Source organism: Tenrec ecaudatus, chromosome 8 (genome assembly GCF_050624435.1).
Source record: "Tenrec ecaudatus isolate mTenEca1 chromosome 8, mTenEca1.hap1, whole genome shotgun sequence".
NCBI lineage: Eukaryota > Metazoa > Chordata > Mammalia > Afrosoricida > Tenrecidae > Tenrec > Tenrec ecaudatus.
The window spans coordinates 144,807,130-144,824,045 of record NC_134537.1 but is presented as its reverse complement, the minus strand read 5'-3'; the positions used below and the strand labels follow the sequence as shown (position 1 = coordinate 144,824,045).

Here is a 16,916-nt window from a genome sequence, read left to right as displayed (position 1 = left end):
ATTCTGTTTTCCAGTCCGAGGGAGAGCTGCTTGTGCAATGTCAATATCCGGAGGGTGCTTTCTCTTTATTGACCCAGGCTACCCTGGTTTTCACACCGCGGTGGGTCCTTCCTGCCTGTACCGGAGGTGGGTGAACAGCTCCAGCAAGCTTGGCCCCCTTTCGTGTGTATAAAGAGCCACAGCTGTGATCTTGAATGATCTCGAAAGGGTGGCCCTCCCAGGGTCCAAGCCCTTGAGAGGGCCACACGCTCAGAATCTGCCATGTGTTGCCAGGGAGACCTTCTGCATCCTCGCTAAATCTTAAACAACAACAACAATCCCGACTTTGTTCTTTCAGAATCTTGAGCAACTTTTAGTTGGATCAAAGCCATCGGTAAGGTGTGGCTTAGCAAGGGAAGAATACAGGACGTGCCTGCTGTATCGTGAGTTTTAAAATCGGTGACCAGTCCCACAAAGTGGGCCCGGTGGAAAGCCATGGAGTGTACCCAGCGGGGGAAAGAAATGAGGAGCAGGCCGCTTCTGGCTCGGGTGGGCAGGGCTGGCAGATTTCTTCCATAGCAAACCTATGAGGCAGGCGTCCTATGACCCATTTACAGATGGGGCCACTGAGGCCCAGGGAGCTGAAGTCACTGTCCTAAGTCATGCTACTAGTACGTGAGAATTGGGATTCAAGCGTGCCGCCCGGGCCCAGAGCCCTTCTCGTGAGCATTGCCCTCTATGCCTCTTATTAAAAGGATGAGGCTTGGCTTGCTATAAACTTTGAGCGTCCTTATCCCATCTCAGCCGGGTGCAGCGCCATAGTGGGTGCAGACTCATGACTACTTGGCCCTCTGAGCCACAATCAATAGTTTCCCCTTTGACCTAATCATTGATCTTGGACCCTCAGGAGCAGCTTGGATGGGAGCTGTCTCCATGAGATACCCCCCCCACCCCCCGAGGCCAACACCCTCTAACCAGGTTGTCTAACTGGACTGGTGTGTGTGTGTGTGTGTGTGTGTGTGTGTGTGTGTGTGTTCATACCGCCAGACTCAGGTAAGGGAAGCACCTCTTGTCAAGCTGTCAGACCAAGAGTTCCTAAAGAAGCTCAGAGGTCGGGGTGCCAAAGGGGTGCTGTTGTCTCTCTGGGAGGCTTGGGACTGGCATTGAGTGTGGTCTATCAGCAGAGCCTGTAGTAGACAGAGAGAAAGAATGGTTCAGAGCCTGAGGCAGACGGTTCTGGGCCCCTGAGTGGAGGACAGCATCTTCCAGAGGTAGAGCCAGGCAGTCATCCATCCAGCCTACGAAAGAGGTGGACCATCTCTCTGGCTGTGACTCATCTCCATCACCAATGATAAGCTTCTCCACATTTCCCCAGGACACCCTCACTTTATTTCCTCCCAGGCAGCCTGTCTCAGAATACATCCACAATTACTGGGTCAGTTTATCCTGGACAAAGTATAGGAGCTCTGTGGGTCCCCCGTCTCAGAATCTCTGGGTGGGAGTTGGGGTAGAATGTGATAACGCAGACACCTGACCCTCCCATCAGAACCATCAGAAACTATCGTTCAGGTGGCTCAGAAAGCTGGCTTTTGAACAAACGTCTCGGGTCCTTCTGATACTTGTTATAATAGTTCATGGCTCAAGTATCAGAATTCCCCATTTTTTTTCTTTTTTAAAAAAATATTTTATTAGGGGCTCATACAACTCTTATCACAATCCATGCATATACATCAATTGTATAAAGCACATCTGTACATTCTTTGCCCTAATCATTTTCTTTAAAAAAATTTTTTTACATTTTATCAGGGGCTCATACAACTCTTATCACAATCCACATATATACATACATCAATTGTATAAAGCACATCCATGCATTCTTTGCCCTAATCACTCTCAAAGCAGAATTCCCCATTTTAAGCCCCAGCTCCACCTAGCATGAGCTCACTGTCATCCTCACTGCCATCGAGTTGATGTCAATCCTATAGGACACGGAGTGGAATTGCCCCTGTGAGTTTCCAAGACTGGAGACTCTAACTCTTTACAGGAGTAGAAAGCCCCGACTTTCTCCGGAGGAATGGCTGATGGTTTTGAACTGCTGACCTTGCAGTTAGCAGCCCAATGTGTAACCACTGCACTATGAGGGCTGCTGGCTGATTTTAAATAATCAGCTCACTCCCTTAGAGCCGTGGTTTCCTCGTCTCCATATGTCCTGCAACATATGTCCTGCTAAAGTCATTGGTTTGCTGAGAATTAAATCAGATAAGCAATAAAGTGGTAGAATGAAAATTTGCCTCCCAAAGGATTAAAACAACAGCAGTCACTATCAAGTCGTTTCCGCCTCGTGTAACAGAGTAGACTGTGGGTCATCCCACTTTCAATGGCTGGATCTTTCAGAATCAGGTCACTCGGTCTTCCTTTCAAGGAAGTTCTGGGTGGATTTAAACTGCTGACCTTTCAGTTAGTAGTTGTGCACTTAACCCTGTGTGCTTCCAAGATTCCCTAAAGATATCCATGTCCTAATCCCTGAAACCTGTGAATGGTACCGAAAGTGGAAGCTTTCCTTTTGCAGATGAGATTAAGTTAAAGATCTTGAGACGCAGAGATTCTCCTGTATTTTCTGGGCAATCAACAATCTTGGAAGCAGCAGCCAAGAAATCAAATGACATGTCAGACTGGACAGATTTGCTGCACAAGACCTAGGCAGTGCCAGAGAGCAAAGATAGTACTTTGAGGAGTAGGGTGCATGCCATAATACGAGTTCTCTAGTGAAACAAACCTCATGGCACTTACATCTGTGTATACAAAAACAAAACAAACTCCCTGCCAGCAAATCGTTCCCAACTCATACTGACCTTTTAGGACAGGGTAGAGCTGCCCTATCCGAGATAGTAACTTTGTACGGGAGTAGAAAGCCTCATCTTTCTCCTGCAGTAGTTATATGTCGAGGGAAATTTATATCAAGAAATGGTTCACACAGCTGTAGAAGCAGGCAAGTCTGCAACCAGGCTAATTCCAAGCCTGTAAGTCCAAGGTTAAGCTCGAGGCTTCTCTTGATTCACATAGCTTCTGGGGGCTGGAGAACCCAAGATTAGCAGGAAAACAACAATCCTGTGGCTGCAGAGGCCAGTGAAGTCAAGGTCAGCGGGCCAGGCTCGTGGCTGGAGTGATGAAAGAATCCTAGGTCAGGAGAGCAGATGGCAGGCCACGGATGACTCTCAGGATCAGTGGGCAATGTGGCAGGCCAGGAGCCTGAGCCCAAAGAACTGGAGGTTAATGAGCCGCCTACAGGATGCAGACCCAGCTAAAGCAAACGAGTTTTCCCACAGCATCCACTGATTTTAAGAAGCAAGCCACACATCCCAGGAAACATCCCCTCAGTTGACTGGGTCAGGGCCGCAATCTGAGTGAGAGTATTGAGTGCCTCCCACCCATGAGCTGCGCATGGTAGATCCTGTTATGGAGGTGAGTACATTGTGTTGAATCACATCATGGGGGGTTACTAGGTCTTAGTTGCCAAACCACTGAGAACCTTGGCCCAGCAAAGTTGATATAAAAGTTAATTATCACCTGAACCATGACGTTTCCAACCACTTTGTGCACATGTGAGAAGCAGGCAATGAATAAGGAAGCTCACAAAAGGATGAATGCATCTGAATGACGGCGTTGGCAAAGAATCAGGAAAGTGCCACGGACTTCCAGAAGAAAAAGTAAATCTGTCTTGAACAAAGTGCAACCAAAATGCTCCTTAGAAGGAAGCATGGAGACACTGGGTCTCATGTACCTTGGATGTTGTGTGAGTCTGGGGACATTAGAGAAACAAATCCACAGAAACTCATACGTATCAGACAGAGTTTTATATAAAGGGTAAGTGCGCATCAAGAAAACATCCCAACCCAGTGCTGCCCAAGCCCACAAGTCCAACATTAGCCCATATGTCCTACACCCATCCACAAAGTCCTCCTCCATCTCACAAAACACACACTATGATGCGGACTGCAGGAGGAAAGCTGAGTCAGTCAACGTGTAAGCATCTCAGCGCTGGGGTCTCCACATGGCTGCTCCAGCACCCAGGACTGCACCAGAGTAGGTCCATGTGGATTCTCCTCAGGGATGTTTTGCAGGAAGTGAGCTTTGCAAGCTGAAGCAGGAAACTGGCTAAGGCAGCTGCACCCTGGTCCGACCATCAGAGAGCAAGAGACCCGAGAACTCAAAAGGCAAGGCTCACCGAGCCATTTATCCCTCTGCCCTTCAATTAATCCCACATGAGTGTATCGGCCAGGTTGACACAATAAACTTTAACTATATCAGAGGTGTTGTCAGGAGAGGCCAGTCCCTGGAGAAGGACGTCATGCTGGGTAGACCAGTGAAAAGGAGGGAGCACCTTGGCGAGAGAGATTGACACCGTGGCTGCAACAATGGGCTCAAGCATAGCAACCATGGCCAGCGGGCACGGGCCAGGAAATGCGTTGTTCCATTGTCCACGGGGTCGCTGTTTGTTGGCGCTGAGTTGACAGCACCTGGACTGGGGGAGATGTGACACACAGAGCGGCTGGTCATGTGGACAGCGGGTGGGGTGATAGGCCCCATGAAACTCGTGCAGATGGCTCAGCAGGAAGTGCTGTGTTGTCACTGTGACAGGGAGTGGACCCCAACTCATGGTGACTTTGTGATAGGGTAGCACTGTCCCATCAGGGTTCCTAGGCTGTCACCTGTACAGCAGTCTGGTCTGGTCTCCCTAGGAGCAGCTGGTGGGTCCGAACCACCAACCTTGCAGTTCACAGCTAACAACTTTTACACTAGGGTTACTAGTACGTGCTACAGAAATATTTACCATTATTGATACTTAAAATATAGGCATTAATGACTTGTTTCATATGTCGCTGCCATCTACAATAGGGTGAGGTCCCAGCCTGTCTGGCATAGCTGCTCCTGACACAAACCTTCTGGCCTGGAGACCGGATGAGGTGTTTCCTCCCTGACCCACAGGATTGCTGAATCTGAAGCTACTCGCTGGCAGTGGGTTTGGCTTCCGATTTGTTGTTGTTGTTTCCTTTGAATCCAGGATGCCTTGAATTCACACAGTTCCCATTATTCCACGTGCTCAGAGAACGTTTCTTAATTGTCTCTCCTTGGCCCACCTTTCTCGGGGGCAATGTCTACATTTTTAAAGAAAACAAATCTCAGCCATTTCTTCCTGGTCTTAAGGCCACGGTTCCTGGGTTTCCCTTCCTACCCTCACCCTCCTGCCCCTCAGGGCTGGGCCCTGCCTCCTCTCCCCACCCCAGTTGTATCAGGGTCATCTCCTGTCCTGAATGACACCTCCAGGGAGCTTGGCATACCATCTTCCAATCTTCTGGTCCCCCCACACACACACTTCTACCCCCAGGACCTGCTCATTGCAGGGGTGGGGGGGTGCCTGGGTTGCCTGCCATGGTCTGTGCTGCCCTCCAGGCTCTGCCTCCAGGCTTGGCTGGCAAAGCCAAGAACTGTATCTGAGCCTTGGGTCCAGAGTCTGAACTCCCCCTCCCCCACAAATACCATATGCTGTTTGCTGACTGGTCTTTTTTTGGGGGGGGGCAGGCACTCCTGCTCCCTGCCCTTTGACATCGGCTGTAGTATGCCCAGGCTGCAGATGTGGAAACAGAGGCTGGGCACTTAGACAACTTGTCACGGTCACGCAGACCGGGCGAGGCCATGGGTGTCTGACGGTGGCCCGGCGGAGGGGGCAGAACAACAAGGACTAAGCTACGAGAGCCTTAACGCCCAAGCCCAAGTTGAAAAGAAACCTCCAGGCTGCGAGGAAGATGACAGAAGTAAAGAGATCCGGGAAGAAAAGGGGGAGACTCTCCTGGGATGTGAGCACCGGGCATGGTCCTTGGGAAGTGCAGCTGGAGCCCCCTAGGAGAAGCCCATCCCTGGACCTGTCAGGGAACTTTCATGTTTGTTTGCTTGGTTTAAATGTTTAATTGGGGGCTCATACAGCTCTTATCACAATGCATCCACTGTGTCAAGCACTGTACTTTTGTTGCCATCATCATTTTCAAAACATTTTCTTTCTACTTGAGCCCTTGGCATCAGCTCTTCATCTCATGTTTTAACGATCCATTTCCACCAGGGCAGTAACCTCACAGCCAGGAGGCAGCTGAGATGTTTGTTACAGGCTTGCACAGCCTGGAGAGCGGCCGGACAGGCAGGTCTGGGGAGAACCTCTGCCCTGGCTGCAGTCCAGGCTGCTTTTCTTTCTTTCTTTCTTTCTTTCTTTCTTTCTTTCTTTCTTTCTTTCTTTCTTTCTTTCTTTCTTTCTTTCTTTCTTTCTTTCTCTCTCTCTTTCTTCTTCTTCTTCTTCTTCTTCTTCTTCTTCTTCTTCTTCTTCTTCTTCTTCTTCTTCTTCTTCTTCTTCTCCTCCTCCTCCTCCTCCTCCTCCTCCTCCTCCTCCTCCTCTCTCTCTCTCTCTCTCTCTCTCTCTCTCTCTCTCTCTCTCTCTCTCTCTCTCTCTCTCTCTCTCTCTCGTCCTTGCTCATTGCAGTGGAAGCATACAAAACAAAACATGGACCATCTCGGCGATCTGCATGTGTACAGCTCAGTGGCGTGGTTGCTTTCTTTGTGGGGTGCTGTCCCTGGAGGCTGTCCTATTCCAAACCGTCCCGCCGCCATTAACTGACACCAGCAAACCCCAGACTCCTCCTCCCGCCCTCGCCTCAAACCCTGGTCACCTCACCAAAAATCAACAGCCACCAACTCACTGCCCTCCAAGTGACTCCAACTCTCAGCAAGCAGAAAGGACAGGGTCGAACTGCTCCTGTGGGCTTCCATGACTGTCACTCTTCATGGGAGTGGAAAGCCCCGTCTTTCTCCTGCAGGGGGACTGGTGGTTTCAACTGCTGACCTTGTGGTTAGCAGCCCAACTCTTAACCATGATGCCAACTGGGTTCTGGTCGTGACCATCTTTGGCTTCGAAGTATTTGCTTATTTCCTATAAGTGAGACCATGCCGACTTGATGTCTTGAGACTGACTTATTTCTCTCAACCTAACACTTTCGGGCCTCATCACAGCTTCCGTCCTCTCCATACTCAAACAACAAACACCGCCATCCAGTTAGTCCAACTTAGAGCGACACTGGAGTAAGATGGAGTATCACACCCCTTTGGGTTTCTAAGCCTGTAAATCCTTCGGGGGAGCGGACAGCCTCATCTTTCTCCTGCTGAGTGGCTGGTGGAGTCGAACTGCCAACCCTGTGGCTAACAGTCCCAATGGTAACCCACTATACCAGCAGAGCTCCCTTTGGCTGAGGAATGGGCCATGGCCCATGGTGTGCATTCGCTCATCTGCTGATGGGCTTTCAGGCTGTGTCACACTCCGGCTCTTGTGAAAGTGGTGCAGTGAACCGAGGGTGTGCGTTCCTGCCCCACCCCTTCTGGGAGTCTACTGCAGATTGGGATTGCTGGACAGTCGCGTAGTGCTGTGGTCGGGTCATCGAGGAGCTGCCGGACTGTCTCCACAGTAGCCGGCTTGCGCTCCCACCTGCTGTGGGTGAGGGCGCCAGTGTCTCCACCACACCCTGGCTTTCCCGTCTGATCACGCCATCCTAATTGGGGGCGGGGGCTGGGGGTGGGACTTAGTCTCTCATTATAGCTCCACAGTGCTTTGAGGAACGTTGAAAGGAAGAGGGGGCTTGATGTCACGGTTCCACAAACACTGAGAAAGCATTCGGAGATGCGAGCCAGTCAGGAAGGGAGGCCAGGTGTACGGCTGGGCCTCAGACGAGCTCATCCCAGACTCTGGGGACGCTTGTTAAAAGAAAGGTCCCTGGTTATTCCCCGAGACCTACCGACACAGCACCTCTGGGGCCGGTACCAGAATCCCCATGTGGATGAGACCCCGCTGATTCCTTTACCCCATCTCCTTCCTAAGACAAACGCTGCTTCCCCAGCTTCTCTCGCTCTTTTCTAACAACACTGCCTTCCCACAAGAACTCTCCCGGGATCTTCTGAGGTTTACTAGGGGGGAGGGGGGAGGTTCGAACCACCGACCTTTTAGTCGGCAGTTGAGTGCTGAAGCAGTGTGACTCCCGGATTCCTGTGCCCAACATATGCGAAATCTTCAGCACTCGTTACTCAAACTCACTGCCATCGAGTACTTTCTGACTCAGAGCGAACCTACAGAGCCAGGTGGAACTGCCGCTGTGGGTTCTCAAGGCTGTAAACCTTGACGGAAACAGAAAGCCTCGTCTCTCTTCCTCAGAGAAGCTCTTGGATTTGAACTGCTGACCCTGAGGTTAGCAGCCCAAGTGAAACCCACTCGGTTGCCAGGGTTCCTCACACTTGCACTGCTGTTAGTCCACGGTTGCCCAACTCAGCAAACAAAAAGTCTGGCCACTCATTCTTCGGACATGCCCACGTCCATCTGAGTCGACATAGTCAAGAAGTGTTCAGGATAGTATCTTTGTTTGACCTTTTCTCCCCCTTTATGTCTTTCTTTCTTAAGTTGTTTTTATTGGGGACTCTTACAGCTCTTATAACATTCCTTGTCCATCATTGGGTGCTAGGTGCCACTGAGCTGGTTCCGACCCACAACAACCCTATGCCCAGCAGAATGAAACACTGCCCCCACAGTGGTTCCTCTGCCTGAGCTGTGTCAGTCCATCTCACCGAGGGTCTTCCTCTCTTTCGCTGCCCCTCTGCTTTACCAGGATGATCTCTCCTGATCCCATGCCCAAAGTCCGTGAGATGGAATCTTAGCCTGGAGAAGAAGAGGCTGCTTATTTCCCCGATGGAAACCCCAAAATGTTAGACGTGAGGTGTCTTCCGCTAGGTCACCCCACCAGTTGAAGATAGACAGCAGGTAGGAAGGACCCCTGGTGGCTGTGTGTCCCTTGAGGAGCCCAGGCCAGCCTTCTGTCATGGGCCGGACAGCCCGGGAACATCCTGCTGGAGAGCAAGCCTATCAATGCACCTAAACGCAGCCACAGCCTGGGCATTGGTGCTAATACCAGGATTTCTACACACACACACACAGAGAAAGAGAGAGAGAGAGAGACACCAAGGCCCCATGGATCAGTGACTGTCTCTTCGGCACAACCACATCAATAGGCAAGCAATGCATTGTGGGTTCCTGGCGAACATGACTATTTGTGGGCCTGCATATTAGACGGACCATCTCCTGGTGTGTTTTGTCTGCCGGGACTCGTACCAAGTGGGCAGGAAAGAAAGGGAACATCTATTTGTTTTTGCAAGGGCACAGCGAGACGATCCTGAGGGATGCTTGTGGGAGCTGCCAATTGTTCATCCAGAAAAAGTGAGCGACGACTTTTGAGTAGTTGAGTAGGAAGTCCACTGCCAGTGAGTACTGGCCTTGACTAGGTCACTTTAGGGACCGCAGTCTGTCCTTTCTGAACCAACAAATGGTCGTAATAGTGACAATGCAGGCAGGATCGTTTCATTGTATTTCCAGAGTGCTCCTTAGAGACAAGGGTGGACGGAGTTCATCTGACAGACTTTGGCATGTTACCAGGAGACACCAGTCCCTGGAGAAGAGCATCATGCTTGGTAAACTCATGGGGCAGCAGGGGGGCAGGGAGGGGGAGAAAGAGACAGGTCCTGGGCGAGATGGAGTGACGCAGCGGCTACAGCAATGGGCTCAGCCTGGGGAACCGTTGTGAGGGCAGCGCAGGACTGGGCGGTGTTTCGTTCTGTTGTGTCTAGGGTCGCTGTGGGTCGGAACCAACGCGATGGCACCTCATAAACGGATTTTGTTATAGGTCTCATCTTTTTAGGCTTGTTTGAGGCACTCGATTTATTTTGTTAAGCAAAATCCAAAAGTGTCCTTATAATGTTTAGTGTTTGAACTGCCTTTAGGGCCCGATTCTGGCTTTTCTGCGGGACCCCGCTGAAACGCTCTGTTTAGGGTAGATAAAGCTACAGACAGTAACTGGACTAATAATTCCCTCGGGCCATGGCAGGGGAGGGTGGAGAGAAATGAGGCACGGACAACAAGGCGAGAAGATGTTCCGAGATGGGTTGTGGTGACGATGACTCAACTCTGCGCATGAGCGAACGATCACATTGTCTGATGTGTTAAGTATATGCCAATAAAACTATTCTTTAAAAGAGAAAGAAACCAATGGTTTAGACTTGCAAATGTGCAGCATGGAACTGGAATTTAGCAGGTGAGGAGTGAGCACGAGTTACTACACAAAAATGCCAAACCTTACAAGTCGACTCAAATGTTTCACGTCTCAAATGTGCTCTTGCTTCAGAGTTCATTTCCCTCAGTTTCCTATCACCCTCCGCCCTCACTCAGCCGGGTTTGGTGCTGCTCTCTGCGAATGAGGGGGAGCACAGCTTGGGGGAGCACAGGTGGAGCGCTAACTGCGCCGTCAGCCGGAGGCGGGTAAAGAAACCGGAAACACTGCTATCAAGTCCCTTCCAACCCCTGGCGACCCTCGAAGGCAGGGGTTCCCCACCTTCCTCATGCCGCGACCCTGGCCTACAGTCCCTCATGTGTCAGGGACCCCCAACTATAAAACTATTTTCATTGCTACTTCATCACTGTCAATTTTGCTACTGTTATGAATTGTCATGTAAATATCTGATATGCAGGATGCATTATCATTGTTACAGATTGAACATAAACAAAGCATAGAGCTTAATCACACAACACTATGCAGTTATATATTGTGAAATATTTATGTCTTTTCCAATGGCCTTAGGTGACCCCTGTGAAAGGGTCATTTGACCCCCAAAGGGGTCACGACCCACAGGCTGAGAACCACTGCTCTAAGGCCAGAGGAAAACTGCCCCAGGGAGTTCCTGAGACTGTAACTCTTTACGAGAGCAGGAAGCCTCATCTGTTGCCCAAGGAGTGAGCGGCTGCTAGTTTCCAACTGCTGACCTGGTTGCAGTTAGCAGCCCAATGCATACCCACCACACCACGGGGGTAGGAGGCCGTCCTAATGCAGCCTCACCTCATTTGACCTATCGCTGCAAAATCCCTGTTTCCCAACAAAGTCACGTTCTGAGGCCCTAGGCAGATGTGCATTTTGGGGGCCACCCTCTAATCTGTTACAGTCACATCCAGTCTGGTGGTGTAGACAGGCACGGTGGGGGCTCAGGCTGCTTCTGTCCCACACCAGGTGTGATCTGGGAGGTGCCCGGGGCTGGTTCCGTCCCGTGGGGTCCTGGTGACTTCACGGTGATGGGGGCAGCAAGGTCACCGAGCCGTGGAGGCAAGAAGAGAGGGCACCTTTCTCTTTGTCGCCCTGCCAGTTTGTGAAGTTTGCCAACATCGAGGAGGATACCCCGTCCTATCACCGGAGCTATGACTTCTTCGTGTCCCGCTTCAGTGAAATGTGCCACTCCAGCCACGACGACTTGGAAATCAAGACTAAGTGAGTAGGGCGCTTGGGAGGTGGGTCACGAGGGAGGCCTGCTCAGCTTCTGACAGAAGCCCCCAGGCAGGGGTGTGATCGCCTCCGCAGTGACTTCTGCTCAGGGGGTTGCCAGGAAGAAGCCCCTCTGAGGGGTGGGAGCAGGATGGGGGCTGAGCCCCTAGATGTTCTTGGGCAGATGGGAGAGCCTGCTGGATCAGCCAGCCGGCTTAAGATCATGCCCTTAGGAGCCCAGTTTGAGAGCCAGTGGCAGAACACATGCACACACACCTGGACACTCTTCTCATTCAAAAACCACATGTTACTCACCCCAGAAACACACCTTCCTCAACAGGTGCACCCGGGGGAGTAACAAGGCAAAGTCCTCCTGTCGGCAAATCCCCCTGCCTCGCTGACCTTGTTTCCCGTCCCCCACGTTTTGCTTGGCCTGTCCCTGAGCCTGGAGTCCCTCTTCCTGGGGGTCTCCCCTCTTTCCTTCTGTTCAGGTGCCCCCTTGCCAAAAATCTTCACCCTGAACATCCCCACCCACTTGTCCCCCTTCTCCCTCACCCAGAGCATTCACCCCCTTGGCGGGGCTCATCCTCATTGTCTGCCTCTCCCCCCTAGAAGGGCGGGTATCTTTGGCTGGTTGACAGACGGTCCCTAGTGCTAAAATGGTGCCTGGAGACTGCAGGCACTCATTAAAGACTTGCTGGGCAATTGAATAAATGAATGCTTCCAGATAGATCTCCCGAGTTACAACGTCCACTTTCACATACACATGCGCAACCGATTGAAGATCGCCAGCTCACAGGAATACACTCATTGACGAAGAAATCAACTCCTTGAAATAAAACCACAAAGACACGTACCTGCAAACGTGCCTCTGTACATCGGCAGAGCAAGGCACGCCAAGCCCGTCTACTGATCAATCAGCGAATAGGTGCCAGGTAGCCAGCCCTGGAAATGAATCTGCCTACCACGAGCGAGTTATCCATCAGGGGAGGCCAGGTGGAACCAGAGGGCAAAGGACAAGGAGGGTAGAGGTAGGGGTGATGCTGTTTTGCCATCCCAAGCTACCAGAGAGGTTAGGGAAGGCAGGCACTGCCCGGATTGAGCTGTCGGACATCAGTAGCCAATGATGGACAACTTCCCCTTGGGTTGGTCAAGCACTGGGATGAGAGCTCCTGCCTACATTGCATTAGCTCCTCAGAGGGTCAGCCTATGTGGGGCCGCAGGTCAGGGAGCGCTGCAGGCCTCCTTACCCCAAGCTTGTCCTCCACAGCTGATGAGCTGGGTTGGAGGAACGGGAAGTGAGCAGTGTCCAGGTGTTTTTTCCATCCCAATGCTGGCCAGTGCCCACTGCTCCCAAGGCATCCCGACTGTTCCCTCCCTCAAACCAGTCACGGGCCTTCTGGGGCTGGCTTCCCCATCCTCTGAGCAGCCCAGCGGGAGCCAGGGGAAGAAGGGGCCCCTGATCCTCTTTCCAGCACTGGGTCCTGAGTGACCACCTCACTCCAGGATGGCTCAGCAGAGACCGAAGGGGCCAGAGCATGCGGGGCACTTCCAGAAGCAGCTGTTGCAGAAAGTGCAAGAAGGTGATCAGGTGTGGCTGTAACAGGTGCTGCCACTCACACAGTGCCAGGCTATTAGGAGAGGAAGGGCAGCAACACTTCTCATGCTAATACACACACACGTCACACTCATGCTTCCACTCACAGGCTCACACCTGCTCGCTCACACACCCGCACATTCATGCTCTCACTCACGTACACACTCACATCACACACGTGCTTACACTTGAAAGATCACATATTCACATGTGCTCATGTTCACACTTGCACATTTGTACTCACATTTGCACACACTCCACACACTATCCTGTTTGCACACTCATACACACACTCCACATTCATACTTACTCGAATTTATACACTCATTCTCCTACACATGCTCACACACTCCACACATTCACTCCCACTCGCATTTGCACACTCATTCTATCATACACACACTCCACATTTGTACTTACTCACTTTTGCACACTCATTCTATCATACACACACTCCACATTTGTACTTACATTTACACACTCATGCACCTGCTACACACACCCCCACACATTCATACTCTCCTGTTTGCACACTCATTCTCTCATATACATGTACACACTCAAGACATTCATACCCTCACATTTGCACACTGATTTTCTCATATACATGCACATTCATAATCTCGTGTTTGAACACTCATTCATACACGTGCGCACACACTCCACACATTCATACTCTCACATTTTCACACTCACTCTCTCATATACATACTCCAGTTTTCACAGTCATTCTCATACACATGCACACACTCCACACATTCATGCTCTCACTCACTCACTTGCACACTTGCAAGCTCACACCCATTTACACATGCTCACCATCACACACTTGCACATTTGTACTCTCACATTGGCACGTCCATCCCTCTCACCCATATACACACTCATACTCACACTGGGAGTTGGTCAGTCACAGGGGGAGGAGGCAGCACAAAAGCAGCCCTGGCTGGCGCTACCTCGGACCTCGTCAGGAGCTTACTGAGCAGCGAGAGTCAGGCTGCTGAGGGTGACGGACCCTGAGTGCATCAGTGCCGGGCTATACCTCTCAACCCCACAGCTTCCTGTCTCCCTCCCAGAGAGGAGAGGGCTCTCCTGCAGCAACCTCCCTCCTCCCTCCTTTCTCTCATGCCCTCCCTGCATGCCTCACACCCCACCTGGGGAGCCCCGCCACAGCCTGCTGCTGCTCAGCCTTTGCCCCAGTGCATCCTGGCTGCATCCCAGGCATGTTAGTGCTTGTTGCTCTCCATTGGCTTCCATGCGCGGCACCTGCCTGATCCCCGGCTCCATGGGCATCCACTGCTTCAGTGGCACATCGGTCCATCGTCTCACTGGCCCCTGCAGACATGGTGTTCTTGGCTGGCTCCCTAAGTCAGTGAACCACAGTCTGTCTGCACTTCGAAGCAGCATTCTGGTTGCATTTCTCCGGACAGTCCACCCTACTGCCAGTCCTCTGTGAGCGCCACAGTTGGAAAGCGTCAGTTCTTGTGTTGTCGTCCTTTCCCACTGTCCAGCTTTCTCCTGCACAGGCGGGGACTGAAAGCACCAGGGTCTGAGGAGACCAGAGTGAGCCTCTTAAAGCCAAAGGTGATCCCAGTTTGAAGGGTGTCGAGGCCACGGCCTTGGGGATTCCACTAGTCTCTATCAGACCAGCATGTCTGGTCTACTTTATGATTTTTTAGAATTTTGTTCTATATATTGTTTTCTCCCACTCCGTCCGGGGTCTTTCACTGTGATCCCGATCCAGAGCAGGCTGTCGTGGGAGCCGGGCACCATCATGCTCTTCTGGTCTCCCAGGAGGGGAGCCTCTAGTCCACGTGGTCCACCAGCCCCCGGGGCTCACTTCCTTCAGTCCTGCATTGTCTGCACTCTGCTCTGCGCAGGGTGGTGAGAAACCAGTAGCTGGACCTCAGACAGGCGGCCACTCACAAGCTTCTAAGGCCCCATCACGACTCACCAAAGTCGAATGCAGAGCTCTGCCTTCGAGGACTCTGCTGGGCCAAAGGCAGAAGCATCGTGCCACCTCTCCCTCCTGCGGAGCAGCTGCTGGGTTTGACTCCCCCACCTGTTAGTGAGCAGCCTGGCTCTTAGCCGCTGCCCTGCCAGCCTACATGTGGTGACCACAGGGGTACGCTTTCTCGGCTCTCCCTTTTAGAATCAGGAAATAAATGGAACAACTTAAACAGGAGAAAGAGAGAGGGAGAGGTCAGTGGCAAGGACTGCCTCATGCAGAGCCACGCTGACCCTGGGCCAGCTCATGGGTGGGGGCTAGGAGAGTGCAGCAGTGGGCCCGCTGAGCTGTTTGCCCGTCTCCCCTCCTGTTCCTGCCAGAAGCCTTGGTGCCTGGGGAGCCTAACTGCTCTCTGCTTCTCCCCCACCCTAGATTAGTGTCTTGACCCCAGAGGCAGCTCTAATTGGAACAAAGCGAGGTCAGTGTTAAAGAGGGCAGCCTGGGGCAACCAACACCCTAGGGCAGGATGAAGTCAAGGTGGTTCCAGCCAGGGCAGAGTCCCTAGCAAGCAAATTAAACATGGGCTTACATGTGCTGATTTACTAATCCGCAGCGAAAAGTCTCACCTGTTTTCCACCACACCAAAATCAAACTCACTACCATCCAATCCATGCCAACTCAGAGTAGCCCAAGAGGGCAGGATAGAACTGCCCCTGTGAGTTTCCAAGACGGTAATTTGATGGTTTCAAACTCCCGACCTTGTGGTTAGCTGGCAGCCCAACTTATAACTAATACGCCACCAGGGCTCAAATCAGCCCGTGCTTACCTGCTTGCTGGGAATTCCGTCCCGATCAGGAAAGGGCACATTTGGAAAGAGGTCCTGGGGTAGGGAGAGAGACCGTGGCCAACAGCCAGATGTAGAAGCAGAATCTTCGGTGTGGCGACAAAGTGGGCTTTTTGTCATGCCGGTTAGTAAGTGAGCACAAGGAGCCCGCGTTTCCCTTGCTTCCTGAGCACCAGGACCAGAGCAGCCTGGGAGTTTCTTGCCCAGCCAGCCAGCAGGACATGCCGTGCAAAAGCAGGTGTCGCCTTTCTGCTCTGAGCCCGATGGGTGGGTGCATCCCAGCCCCCAGACCCCCAGCTGGGCTCCTCTTCTTGCCTCCGAAGCTGGGGTTCTCAGGTTTGGGGGTTCTCCTTACAGAATCCGAATGTCAGGCATCAAAGGCCTGCAAGGGGTGGTGAGGAAGACGGTGAATGATGAGCTGCAGGCCAACATCTGGGACCCACAGCACATGGACAAGATCGTCCCCTCGCTGCTTTTCAATCTGCAGCACGTGGAGGAGGCAGAGAGGTGAGCAGATGGGGGGTGGGGAGTGGGGCAGGCTGGGGGGATTGGACACATCCGGGCCTTCCCAGGCTGCTCTGTTAAACCCAGCTGCAGGGCAAGTGGGCCCATAGCAGGCTCTGTGGGCACCTTGTGTGTGGCCCTCTGCCAGGATCTAACAGGGATGGTGTGGGGCCCCAGGGGACACAGACGTGCTGGTTGGACCCAAAGAACCCAGAGTCCAGTTACTTGTGTCTCTCTGGAAGCGGCAGGCCAGTGAGGTTTAGAATGCCTTCCGGGGCTCCTAGGACTAGGCCTTTCCCTCTCCGCCCTTGCTTGCTGCGTATGGCTTTGCAGGCCCTGGATGTGCGAGGGTTTGGGCCAGCCAACAGCAGCAGCCCCTCAAAGGGGAATTGCAGACATTGGGTTTTAATTTGGGGACACTCGGCATGGGCTTCACTTCCGCCCCATCCCTTGCTCTTCCTCTTTGTGCAGCGGGACAGAGGTGAGGCTGATGCTGCTGACCCAGCGGACCTCACTTTGTTGAGCCTGGGCTGCAGGAGGCTGGCACGGGAAAGTAAATGCGCCCTCTGGTGGCCAGTCCTGGAGTAACAGCTCAGCGCTGTGCTCCCACTGTGGGTCCGGAGTCTCCTGTATGTGTCTAGGTCTGGGATTTGGAACCTTGGG

At 52.3% G+C, this 16,916-nt stretch overlaps 1 protein-coding gene across 1 annotated transcript in view; it reads left to right on the top strand.

Annotated features, from left to right (window-relative positions):
* The window catches only part of EFR3B (EFR3 homolog B), a 116,514-nt gene that overhangs the window by 72,986 nt on the left and 26,612 nt on the right, over positions 1–16,916 (top strand). Inside the window, exons 5-6 of the mRNA XM_075557022.1 lie at positions 11,245–11,366; positions 16,107–16,256. Of these exons, the coding sequence (XP_075413137.1) occupies positions 11,245–11,366; positions 16,107–16,256 (272 nt within the window). The remainder of the gene's footprint in view (positions 1–11,244; positions 11,367–16,106; positions 16,257–16,916) is intronic.